Source organism: Polypterus senegalus, chromosome 12 (assembly GCF_016835505.1).
Source record: "Polypterus senegalus isolate Bchr_013 chromosome 12, ASM1683550v1, whole genome shotgun sequence".
NCBI lineage: Eukaryota > Metazoa > Chordata > Cladistia > Polypteriformes > Polypteridae > Polypterus > Polypterus senegalus.
In genome coordinates, this window is record NC_053165.1 from 104,822,720 (window position 1) to 104,836,696 (window position 13,977).

At 40.8% G+C, this 13,977-nt stretch overlaps 1 protein-coding gene across 1 annotated transcript in view; it reads right to left on the bottom strand.

Annotated features, from left to right (window-relative positions):
- Positions 1 to 13,977, bottom strand: part of LOC120541461 (FERM domain-containing protein 5) — a 343,369-nt gene that overhangs the window by 47,930 nt on the left and 281,462 nt on the right. Inside the window, exons 5-6 of the mRNA XM_039773109.1 lie at positions 12,173 to 12,270; positions 2,610 to 2,733 (exon numbers count right to left, since the gene is read on the bottom strand). Of these exons, the coding sequence (XP_039629043.1) occupies positions 2,610 to 2,733; positions 12,173 to 12,270 (222 nt within the window). The remainder of the gene's footprint in view (positions 1 to 2,609; positions 2,734 to 12,172; positions 12,271 to 13,977) is intronic.

Genomic DNA, 13,977 nt, shown 5'->3' on the forward strand with positions numbered 1-13,977 from the left:
ATTGCTTGCTTTGTATTTTGCAGCTCTGGGGTGTTTATACAGTATCTGCTTTTTAGGAGTCAGTTAGTTCAGGCGGGTGCTCAAGCTGACACCGTGGAGCCACTGGCATGAAGCACGTCCTGATGTGCTTATCCCTAAGAGTTGCGTTTTTTTACCTCCCACTACTCAGATTAGGGTGAGTGCCTGTCAGGGATCTGAACAACAGGTGACATTCTCTGGCTCTCCCTGCCGCCACTACAATCCAGACAACTCGATCAGAATATTCTGTACTTTCTGAAGATTTGCCCTTTTAATTATATGCCAGATGAGTTGTGACAAATGCCAGAACAAGGGAATGATATACAAAGGGAAGAATAAAGCAAAGGTTTAAGAACAGAATAGATAAAATGTCACAAAATTAATTAGCTCCGGAAAAGGATTAAAATCAAATGTAACACATCTTGTCAGTGCATTTCCTTTAATATAGAAGGCGATCAGAATACAGACCCTCATTACCTAACAGCCAAACCTGCAGAGGAGCTAAAGTGTGACAACAAGTGGAAGCCATACACACCAACACACACTGGGCTTGCAGTTTAAGCTGGGCACCCGGGACTAGCATTTATTCTTTTAAATAAATAGCAGGTGACCAGTACTGCATTATGTTAGGGCTGTAAACTGGCCACTAACAATTTTTTTTTTTTATATTTCACATTACAAAAACGGATTTATTTGAATAGAGTTTTAAGTAGATTTAAACGTCCAGTAGATATATATTCAGTTCTTTGTGAGGTACATGACACTAGGAAGAATCAATCAGTTTTCATAAGTATTTATTACAATAGGCTTTCATTACTTGTGCTGGTTGTGGTCCTAAAGTTAAACAAGTAAAACATGTTAAATAGTTTGGTTTGTGGCAGATATAAAAGTTACAAAGTGAATTATCATCTGTATCCCCTTCCAGTTTTTTATGACTATTTTAAAGTTTTTTTCATTTGATTAATGTGCTTTGTTGTGACTAAAGACTTGACTTATAATTCACGTACAGAAGAACTTTGGTTGGTCCGCACACATGTTCTGTGACCCTTTTTGTTTTTCCTCACATTTCCTTTGTTAAAAGTATTTTAATCAATACAAAAATAAAAAAAAATATTTCATTGTTGCATTCCATTATGATAATGCATATTTGTCGCAGTGAAAATCAAAGTAATGTCATTTGTGATTTGACAAGTGGACCCAAAGACTGCAATTAGCTGATGATGTTACACTGAGCTGTCCGTTCCTTTTTATACCTTCAAGGTAGTCCTCTTATGTCGCCCGATAACTTAGGTGCAAAATGAACACTCTTTATTTTAGCATGTTTCGGGACTCCAGCATATAAATACACAGTATTGTCATATTATAATGATTTTTGGAGTTCAAGAGCGGTGCTGTATGTGACGCTGTATTAGGGTGTTCACACATGCCTTCCATGCGACAGCCTGGATATTATCACCGTGTGTAACTTACAGATTCTGTGTTTGGCTCTACCCAGACCATCTTCACATTAATATGGGTATCAACTGTCCTATCAGCAAGAAATTCACAATTACGCTACAAGCCAAGATAGCCGGTCCTCCTTTTGAGAACAAGGGTACCACCAATGTACAATGGAGCTTCCTCCACAGATCAGACCATATATACTGTAAAGCGCATACAGCCTCACTGATTGTCCAATTTCCTAATGACAAAAACATTATCCAACCAAAGACACCAATAGGCTGTTTATGGAAGTGCCGCTATGTCTTTTTTGTAGCATGGTAACTATAACTGCACACAACACTTCAGAGGTTGCGTCACTAGTGTGTTACATAGTCTGAGCATAATATCCCTTGATTTAGATTCAAGTTTTTGCAACAGAACGTTAAATTTTATTATCCTTTTAAAAGCTTCTGCCTATTACCTTTCTACCACTTGTCAAAAAGCTACACTGCCAAAAAATGAGGAGTTGTACAATTGGATAGATAAAGGAGGAAACATGCCTACATTACTTCAGTTTTTGTGCTGATGTCAAAGCTTAAACTAATAATGGGTATCAGTATCCTTCTACAGAACACTTCAAAGGAAGTGCACAAAATTAGAAACAAAATGTACTCAGTCATTTTCAAACCTCCTTAGTTCTTATCAGGGTTGGAGCCAACCTCAGTTAGCATAGGGCACAAGGCAGGAACAAACCCTGGATAGGGCACCAGCTAATTGCATGATCACCAATTCACCTAACCTGCATGTGTTTGGACTGTGGGAGGAAACCCAATCAGACACGTGGAGAACATGCAAACTCCACGTAGGGAGGACCCGGGATGTGAAATCTGTCCACCAACAATGCACTCATACCACAGCAATTTACCAACAGCCACAAAACTGACAGAATGAGTCAACTATGAGAGGAAACCCCTGAAAACACAAAGACAATGTGCAGTTTCCACAAAGAAAACATCCAACCCTGAATTAAAGAGAAGATCCAAGCGGCACTCTGCTCACTTGTATTATGGCCCAACAGGTCACCATTGGTTCAAACATAACCACTTAAATGGTCATCAGGGTCTTATTTAGCTATGTTCCTCATATTCCAGATATCACAACGTACTTACCTCAACTCTGTCTTGTGAATTTCTGCAATCCGCCTCTCCAGCTTTTCTGAGTGTTTCGGGAAAAACTGAAACTTTGAGCTGTAGCCCTCAGGGTGCTTCCCAGGGTCATAGTCGCCTATTTCAGCTGTAGTACAAAGAACAAAAAAAAAAAATCAAAAACTATCAAGGAAGGTAATCTTCATGTTGGATTACTTCCAAAAATAAAAACAATGTAACTTTTCAACAGTTATGACATATGGAAGCTATACAAACAACATGATAACAAGCCTCCTTTAAGTTCACCAAAATACCACAGGATAGATTCTCAGACAGCTCATCCCAAATTCTACATATGTCTAGGAAGCCTTGTGCTGCATTTCCATTTGAAATGAGGAGATGGAATTTTTGAGTTCCTTGTTGGAATTTTTAACTGCAATGCTCCCTTAAGTTCACCTCGGAAACTCTGTCTGTCAAGTCCATGTTTGTCTGACTTCAGATCATCATCAATCCAAAACTTGAGAAAGCTGTAGTGTTATTCTGTTTATTAGTACTTCTGTATATTTGTGTCTCATTAAATCGGTCATCCATAAGGTACTGTCCAACTTCTGTCTGTGGACATCCTGCTACAGTGTCTGGATATGCGAAATACCACATAATGTGTTGCTATCAAGTGCTATTTATTCCAATGAACCAAACACAGCAAAGGTTTTCGCAGACGTGTCCATATTGGTTTTCCAAACGTTTTACGTCAACTTGGGTGTGATGTCATTTCAAGCTCCGACATCCAACTTCTGATTTAAAACAGAGCTGCTAATAATGTTGAAGTTCTCTGATCTGTGTGTTCTCAGAAGTCCAAACTCTAAAATCAGAACCCATAACTGATCAGATCACATCAACCTAATTCAGATCTCAGGCAAAAAGATACAAAACCTGGGTTTGAAGCAAATGACTCCACACAGATGATGTTTCTGAGCCGATTGACCATACTTCAGTCAAATGCATTAAACTATGTGTTGTGTTTGAAGGCACAGGTCAAGAATGAGACAGTCAATCCAGTCAAAAGTAAGCTTGAGTTTTGGGCTTTGACAGGTCCGTACTGTACATACGTAACACATTAATAGTGCTATTGTAATCAATAGCAGGTGGGAATGCTCAGCCAAACGCCACTGAACTTGTAGCACCAACTAGACATTAGCAAACTGCAGGGCAGTTTAGCAAAATCTTTTATCCGTTAATCATTGGTAGTCACATGGTGCAAAGTTCATAGTTCGCCATGAAGTCTGTGCATGTACAGTGCTTATATTTGCCAGATGATTCCTTTTAATTCTTTGACATCTGCCCATGTTCAGACTTGAAGATTCTTAGCTTGCAAGTTTAAATTTTATATTTTAACTGGGGGGGTTCGCCCCCTGCTCGCTTTGCTCACCAACCCCCCCGGCCTGCGCTACGCGCCAGTCACTTCACATCTCTGCTGCTCATGTTGTGAAGAGGGGGGCTGAATGCACCCCAAGGAGATGCAGTCGCTCCTCCAAGACCCCTTCTTAAACAGTGATACAATGGGAAACGAATACAGTTTTTTTGTACCTCCTCTTTGTTCGATCAGCTGCTGGCTTGCTGCTGCTGGCTTGCTGCTGCTGTGCCTTGTGATCTGCATTTCGTGCGGCGCTTCAAACGTTTAAAAGCCTGTATAGCAGCTGTCCATTTGTCTCACTGCCTTGTCTCTCTTCTCCACCAGACATCCTCTGCTCCTGTTGGGGGTCCCGCTCCCGAGGCGCTCCCCTATGAAGAGGAAGATTTTCTCTTCTTTTAATTGAGAGACAGAACTATCCCTTCCGACTACACACGGAGTTCGATTCACTCCTGAAAGAGACTTATGTTTGTTTGAAGTGTTTGAGTAACGTTCCTGTCTCTAAAATCTCCTGTGCATCTGTGCAACTCTATGACCCAAGCATGACAGCGTATGTGGATTTCACTTTTACCAAACAACAAATCTTTTAATTCTCGCAGATATGCCTCTTCATTGGGAAGAAACACTACTTTTCCCTGATGGCAACATGAATTAGACGATCTACAAGTCTCCGACTTAAAGTTTAAATCCAAGCAATATATTCAATCTCTTTTCACTGTTCCGTTTATTTCACCGAGTAATAATTTCCATTTGTTTGTGCTAATGCCATCTTTACTATCATTTTTTTGAGACTTTCGCATTTTCGTACTTCCATTATCTATAACCTGCTAAGCATGTGTATCGCGCCAATGTTTTTAAATTCTTTACGACATTCTACTTTGTCATCTACTCTTTGTCTTTTATTGGCGTGGTTAAATCTCTTGGCACAAAGTCTCGTCTTGCGGGATGTGAGTTCTTGATATTTTTTAGTTTATAATTTAAAAACAGAATAAGAATCTGAAAATCTAACAAATTCACATAAATTCTGAAAAGAATGATACTAAACATATACAGTATATGTAGGTTTTAAAATAAGCCTGATTTAAAGCGTGACAAAAAAAGTGACATAAAACGTACATAAAATCATTGCACTTTTCGGCTTAGGATTTTAAATATACAGAGTAGATATCATTTGTTATTAGGGAGTAGAGTCATGCAGTGGTTAGCACACCTAGTGACAAAACCAAAATCCCAAGTTTGAATCCTGCACTTGGTCACTGTCCATGTGAAGTGTGAATATTCTCCTCACATTTTTAGAACAACCTACACAAGAACAGGCCATTCAGCCCAAGAAATCTCACCAGTCATATCCTTTTAGTTCTTCCAAAATAAAATCAAGTCTTAGTTTGAAGGTCCCTAAAGTCCTGCTATCTACCATGCTACTTGGTAGCTTATTCCATGTGTCTGTGGTTCTCTGTGTAAAGAAAAACTTCCTAATGTTTGTTGATAAATTTCCCCTTAACAAGTTTCCAGTTGTGTCCCTGTGTTCTTGATGAACTCATTTTAAAGTAAGGATCTTGATCTGCTGTGCAAATTCCCTTCATAGTTTTAACACTACAATCATGTCTCCTTTTTATAAGTTTTCCTCTAGATCAGTGGTCTCAAACTCTGGTCCTAGAGTGCTGCAGTGGCTGCAGGTTTTCATTCTAACCCTTTTCTTAATTGGTGACAAGTTTTTGTTGTTAATTAATTCCTTTTCCTTTCTTTTCACTTGACTTGTTTTTTAAGATTTGTTCCCCTGAATTTATTCCCTGTTCCTCTGAATTGCTTCATTTCAGAAATTAAATGTGAAGTGAAGGAGCCAAGAGAAGACCAACTCAGTCAGGGGTTCAAACTCCAATCAGTTTCATTCCAACCAGTTGCTTAATTAGGAGCTGATTTTTGTTGTTAATTAAACCCACTCTTTAATTCCAAGGCTTGTCGCTGCCCTCATTGTGCAATACCATACATGTCCAAAATTATTGATTTACACTATTAACATGTTTTGTGGACCTGAGCAGATCAACATTCCTGAGACCTTCATCTTTCTTTATTTTCAGATATTATGTGATGGACACAGTTTGCTGGTCATGTTTTGGCTCATTTTGCATCTCATTATTGTTTGAATGTTCATAAAGGAAAAAGAAACAACTGAAGCGTCTGAGTTATCAAGAGCAAGTCAATTATAATTAATTCAAAAAAAGTTAATTAGCAGCAAAAACAGAACACTAATTAAGAAAAGGGTTGGAGTGAAAACCTGCAGCCACTCTGGCCCTCCAGGACCACAGTTTGAGGCCACTGCTCTAGATTCTCTGCTTTTCCTCTTACTTCCCATGTTGGTTTAATCTACAATTCCAGATCTATCCAGTATTAGCAAGAATAGACCCCGCAATACACTTGGCCAATGTCCAGGGATGCGTTTACTGGGATAAGCTCTGCTGCTGTGCTCCCAAAATAGATTCAACAATTGAGAGAATGTCATGCTATTGTTTACGCCTCGCAGTAAGGAGTCCTGACTTTTCTCCCAGAGTCCTCCCTGTGTGGAGTTTGCATGTTCTCCCTGAGTCTGTGTGGGTTTCCTCCGTGTGCTTGGGCTTCCTCCCACAGTCCAAAGACATTCAGGTTAAGTGAACTGGCGATGCTAAGCACCCCCATGGCCCTGGTCTGGATTAAATGGGCTAGAAAAGGACGTGATGTGTTAATATTTGGAAGATACATTTTGGGCATCTAGTATGGGATAGCTGTTAGTAAGTAACGTCTGCCTTTGGGTGTCCTGTATATAACAGAAGACAGGCAATGTTTATTTCATAGCACACAACAAGTTCAATTGAATTCAGTTCATCTTTATATTACACCCATCACTTCAGCACTTTAACAATTTAACAGGTAAAATTCAATTAACACATTACAAATGACTAATTACATAGTTTAAACACACTGGAAGACAAAGCAGCTCCAAACTTATTGACATAAATGGAACCCATCAATGTCTGTCCATTAGCAGAATTGTTGAAGTGGGCCCAGTTCACAAAGGTGGAGGGGAAACTCCAGTCAGTAGCGAAGAGAAAATAAACTAGTAAGTTATAACAGACAAGGTTAAACTACATTGATACTTTGCTCTTGTTCTACTTGGACAGAAGAAGGTGGATCACAAGGTGAAGAACTTTGAGATGAGAGCAGAAATTGAGCCATAAACAGGCCAAGACCAAAATAAAAGTAACACCAAAGCAGCAAAGTCCAAAACATGAACCAAAAATCAAAGTCAAAGTAACACATCATTGTCAAAATGCTGAATCAAAAAGTCTATTGTCAGGTTTTGGGTTTCTTCATTTTGGAAATGACCATTTTAAAAATTCTATTCATCCATCCTTCAACTATTTTTCCAGTTGATGCTTATCCTAGAAACACAGGGTATGAGGCAGGAATGAAGTCTACATGGGATGCCAGCCCATCACACTCACACACACACCCAGGACCCATTGCACTAAGGTGGGCAACAAAGAGGAAGGCTGAATTGTGATTCACCAAAACTGAGTGACATGTGTTGTTCAACTTTATCGTCGAGCAGTCAGTGTCTTGCAGTGGACCGTCATTTGTAGGTCAGTTATTAGTTAGTGCTCCTGTTCTAAGATATGACAACAATCAAGCGTTGCATACTCAATTGTCACCTGTGAATGAGTGGCAGAAATGCGCGTTCTTGCGGGTTTCTTGCTGTGGGCGGAGCGTTCATAATGGTGAATAACTTGTTTTAAGAGAATGGAGTTTGGACCTTGCAATGATCCATAGAAAAGGGCACGGTCTAGTATTGATTTCTGTGCAAGTTGTGAGGTTTGATTGACGTTTATGGGGGTGGGGGGGAACAAGGGAACCTGAACTGGATGCAACAAATGCTGCTTGTACTCGGCCTATTTCTCCTGCTGGCGATCCTGGCAGTAGTGCAGCAATTTTAACTGTGAAGCGGGTCTGTTTTGTTCAGCTGCAGTGCAAGTGTTATCTGGGGACAAAGCTCATCAACTGAATTTCATAGCTTAGCAGCACCCATTGCTTCAAGGGGGTCTCCAACCCTACAAATCCGTTAATCACTGATCGTGTGTCATTTCCTCGCAGCACTTCACGGGGATACCCCAACCCCTGGATTGTCAATCAACTGCCTGAACTTCACGGGGGACACATTTATAATATTATCGAGATTTATAAACATAAATTGCTCAGTTTATATTAAAATTTTATGCACTTAGTTAAAAGCTTATTTTTTTAGTTCAATTTTTCACCCGCAATACTGTATGTGGATCAACGTTCAAAAATTACAAATCTAACTTCTTCATCTACAAATGTGATATAACTTTTACAGAAGGTGCAAACATAAATCGGACATTTTTTAGGGGTGTGTGGGCATAGAAAAGACTGGGAACCACTGAGCAAAGGCAACAGAGTCACAAATCGACCTAAGCTGCACAACTCACACAGAAAACTCACAAGTCTGTTTCTACAGCAATGTGTTGAGACGTCAAGCAAAATGACACCTCTTATTGGCTAACTGAAGTCCAACTGGTCTAATGAAAAGCTGCCTTGTAATCTGTTCAGTTAGTCAATAAAAGGTGTCCTTTTTATGTTTGACTTCTTATTGCATCCATAATGGCTAACATGGTACAGCATCCTACTATTACAGCAGTGTGATAAATGGTCCGTGGTGAAGTGTGACTTTAAATAAATAATCACGACCTGGGAAGTGCAGGCTCCTTATGCGGGTGTGCACAAGCGCACTTCACTCTGCGGATAGTTGGGGGTGTTTGGCTGATCACGCACACACGTGCGAATGCAAGTGGCCGTAAGGTGCCTGATTCTTACCTCAGAGGGTGCGGCGCTAATATAACAGGAGCCTGCATGGCAGACAGGGACATAAAAGAAAAGAAAGAAAAAGAGACAGAATAAATGGAAGTCATGGATGTTAAGAAAAGAAATGGTGGAATAAGTGAAGGGATGCAGGCAAATGGGAACGAGAGCCCCATGAGATGAGCATGTGGCCAGATGCTCAGGAGAGGGGGCAGAGGGGCCGCTCCTGCCGAGAATTTGTCTGAGCCAGAGTGACCCAGTGCTCCAGGGGGCTTCCCTAGAAGCTTGACAGACTGTGGCAAGAGAGGGGGCAAGGACCAAGGCTCCCTACAGAAACCGACAGACTGGCATCAGGAACCTGAGCTCGGTTAGAGGGTTGCCTGAAGCCTGGTGGTGGATGCCTCCTCGTGCTGAGGAATCCACTTAGGGTAAGTTGAGGAGATGTTAGTTTTAGGAAGCAGCACAGAGGATCGTGGTTTTTAATGCAGAATGTTTGCCCTTGCTTTTAACCACATTTGTATTGGAATATACAGTATGTATTGAACTTTTTAACCTCCACTGGACACAATTATTTACTGGGACAAGTTGAAGCACTGCACTTTTTGAACCCTGTTTGGTTTTGATGTTTTTTTAATAAACGCACTGAGCACTTTTACCCCTACCCCTTTCTAGTAGTGTGCGACCTCATTTGCCAGGCTCATCTCAGTATGTGATTATGGACGGTTAGGGTTCAAAAGGCTCCGGGTCGCAACAGGACTGTCACACTGTGTTGGCACATTTCTGGTGTACTAACCCCCGTAATTAGTATTGTTTCATATCAATCAGCTGTACCTTAGGAGTTTTCAATACAAATGGCCTTTGTAAAGAAGATCAAATTAGTGAGAGCACTAAGGTGCACTCCTCTACCACAGATAATAAGCTAAAGTCAGTACCATTGGTCTGCTCAGAAAAGGACTAATCAAGCCAATGAGGAAACAAGTGCATTTTAAGACAACTTGATTTGTATTGACTGTTTAATTATTTCATTACAAATAAAAAAAATTTACAAACAGGAAGAAACCCATTCGGTTCATCCAGGGACCTTGCTTGTCGCAGTATATCATCAAGACAATTTTAAAAGCCTTCAGTGTATCCACTTCAACTTCATGACTCAGTAATTTGCTCACCTTAATTTCTACCATAGCCCTTGAGGTGTTTCTCTATCTAGCTGAACGAATAATAAATTCCTCAGTAATATCATTATCACTGCAGTTGAGGACTTTGTTAAGGGTGAGTTTTCTCCTTAGGAAGCATTGTTTTCTGGGTTTTCAATAAGGATTTGACTGTTTGCAAAGAAACTGGTGATTTTGTAAGGCTGTGTGTCTCTCAGGCTCAGGTTTTTGGCTTTTGTGTTCTTTTGAATGTCCTTTTTTCTTGATGTATGGTGCAGTGGCGTAGTGGTTAGCACTGGTTCTTCACAGCTCAATAAACCTATAGTATGTTTGATTTGTAGACCAGCCACTACCTCTGTGGGGTTTGCATGCTCTTCCTGTGTCTGTGTGGGTCCACCGTGGCTACCCAGAGAAAGCCAACATGCATAAGCAGGTTCACAAAATGAATGACAGATGGGTATTATGTGGTAGTTTTGAATTCTGATGTTTTACTTTGACAAACTCCCAGCACCCAATTAAGGACCTTGGACCATACCTTAAATTCATACTGTATATTGCTGAGCCAGTTAGTGCTGTTCTTTCAAAGCTCCAGAGATCTAGGACTGAATCCTGGCTTGCTTTCCTCTAGCTTGACCAGTTTACATGTGTGTTGATCAATGCAGCATAACTGAGCATGGGAGAGTGTTTAATATGTCCTGCAATGTACTGGTCACCCACCGAGGGTTGAGTCCAATGACAGTAAGGTTAAAGGCTTCAGCTTTCTATAATGACATTGTAATAGAAAAAGCAGGATTGATGTAGAATCAAAAGGAAGGCATCATTGCCAGATACCGAAGTTCTGAGTTTCTGAAAATGGGGGCTGCTTGGCTGTGGTGCTAGTACCTCTGCAACCTTACTGCGCCCATTCAGATATTTCGCTCATTATTCACTGTTCATTGGTTTTCATTACTAATTTCATGTTTATTATACAGTAAGGTTGTTTATGATGGGGCATCATGCTAACGAACCTAAAAGACATTTTTTATAGCATCTTTCTTTAGTTGATGCTCCCAGGGCCATCTCCAGCCTTGTATCTGAAACTGCCACAATTAAACTCCAGGCCCCACCACATAAAGCAACAGAAAACAAAAGGATGGAGGGATGGATTTTTCTAAAGTGAATGCCATGTCAAAAGTCATTATGTAACATTGTTTTGTAAGAGGAGGGTGCCCATAACGAGGATAACATCTCCAAGACCATAAACAGCCAGTGTACCAACAAACAGAAGCATCAGAAAAGTAGCAGAAAAACAGTTCAAAACAACAAATCCATAGCCAGTCTGGGAACATCTCAACAGGTGTCAGTCTCTGCCGATCAGACAAAGTACAATAAGCTCTCCTCTTCAACAACTCCCATCACTCCCTCTCTCTTTCTTTATCCTGGCCTCCTTTCCTTTTGCCAGCTGAGCCCTTAAGCCAGCAGTGTGGATTCAGAGGGCAGCTGGGTATGACGTCAGTATCTGTCACACTTGAAAGTTCTTCCAGAGACAGAAGTGATGAGATGTTTACAACAGTGATCCCTGGAACCCTTGAGCCTTTCATTATCTGAAAAGGACGACATCCTCATGGCAGCCCTCCCACTGCTTTTCATCTCAGCCTGGGATTGTCTCCTGTCCTCTTTCAGCCAAGATGTCTTTTAAGTTCAGTGCAGCCTTCCACAGCCTTTCCCTCATTATCTAACTCTCAAATTCCTTCTGTGTAGCCTTTCTAGGGACTCAACTGCAGTGTCAAGGTCTTCTGTCCTGGTTCCTGCCCCATGCCATCCTTCCCTACCTTGGCTTACTCATTCATCTCACCAATCATTGTAAAACTATTGACATACAGTATATTGAATAACTGGAGTCATGAGAGTGAACAGCCCAGAGCCTCATCATGAGTCAATGGTGGGCTTTGAGCCACAAGCTTGTAGTTTATAGCCTTAGTCACAAGGCCCCACTACCCATCTACATAAAATGAAGACAAGGAGACTGATTAAGACCGGTTTGCCTGCATCTGAATGTGTTGGTCCGCCCACCAAAAGCACACAGGAGTACTTGAGAGCACATTTATCTCAACAGAGCTCTGACCTGTCACAGTCAGAAAAGCACAATAAGCACCTGTTACCAGCAGGAAATTTGTCTTGTCAAAACTCATTACCTTGCAGGATGTAGGCGGCCAGGATGGCAGCATCGGAGGTCTTGCACAAGAGTCGGCCATGGTATAAATCTCTCTTGATCTGTAGGAAGACTAAGTACCTAAACGAGAAACATACATTTAGTACAGATCTAGTAGCGTGACAGCAAGCTCTAAAGACACTGTCCACTTTCATTAATAACAGCCTTAACGAGAGACTTAAAAAATTAACATTCTTCATATATGGAAAAAACATAAGAATACTTCATGCTATGGTGGCAGCCACCACAGACTGCTCCATGACTAATATGTTCAGTACTCACTGCTGAGGCTTTTACTATCATGTCGTGGAGCTTTGATAAAAGTTAAAGGTTACCGCAATAATAAAAAGAAATAAAGAGACATTTGACATGGCCACCTCAGAAGAAGCATCTGATGGGTAATGTCCAACGTAATGTGTGATCTGAATAGTTACTCACCTGGATTTAGACAATTATAGCACCCTTTAAATAACCACAATCTGCAATTCCACAACAGCCAGTACATATTCTACAGCATTCATCATCAGAAAATCATCAAATTGCTCCTCTCCAAGAAGAATTAAAGTGCTATCTTCATGCCAGTCACAAAAACAATAATTTCTAAGGATATGCAATACAGTAGTCAGTATAGCGGAAGCAAGAGCCAACAGAAGACACAGTGTGGCTCTGTGCTTCCCCAAGTCTCAATTCATTACACTCTTATACACAGAAATAGTTCAAGATTTAGTCAGAAGTGTCCCTGAGAGGCAGTTTAAAGCACGTTATGGCAGAAAGTTAGCATTTCTATAGTGCTTCACCCCTCTTTTAGTTTTTCTCTATTTTTCATTTTCTCCTTGATCCATTTTAATTTTGCTTTGTGTCTATAGTTTTACTGGGGTCCTTTACACTCACTTTTCTATTCTATTCAAAGGACTTCACATAGACAGTGGGTAACCACTTCAAGCACCACCAATGTGTACACTCAGACATTTACATCCACTTTGGGTGAATTCTTTAAAACTCACTTAATAAGCCCTCCACTGATTTTATACTAACAAACTATTAATTTAGAATATCGTATCTCCTTTGTGCAGGGCAGAAGCCATTTTTTCAAACAATGTTTCCAGACCTCAGAGTGTTTTACTTTTTATTGACTATACCACAATCCCAGTGGGTCACATTTTGTGAACTGTTCTTTAAACAGCTTGGAAAATTCCAGAGAATGATGTCAAGCCTTTAGGCAATTAGACAATTAACTTCTGACAGCCAATTAGCCTAAGTGGAGTCAACACGCGGATGGATGTTAAAGAATTCATCGTTTATGTGTATGTAAACTTCGGGCTTCACCTGTAGCTTCCACCTGGATGTGCTAGTACGTTCATCACACATTAGCTATTAGGTGGTGAAGGGGTGACAGATACAGATAGCCAAAAGGGGACGCGGGATTGATTAAGGGGCCCAGCTGGGTAAGGACACGGGGGTACACTGTACTTTCTTCAAAAGATCCCCAGGGATATTTTATGACCACAGTGACTCAGAACCTCAGGGTTTACATCTTGTCCACAGGACAGCACCAATTTTTACAGCACAGTGTCTCCTTCACTGCACTGGGCCATTGGGATCCTCATACAGACCACAAGGTAAGCACCCCCCACCATGGCCTCACCAACTCCTCTTCTAGCAACAACCCAAGCTTTTCTTAGATGGACTTCTATCTGAGTACTGAGTGGGCCTAAACCTGCTTAGGTTCAGGTGGGTGACCTGTTCTGAAGTTGGTGCAGGTGTTATGGCTGCTGCCTTGTTACAAGG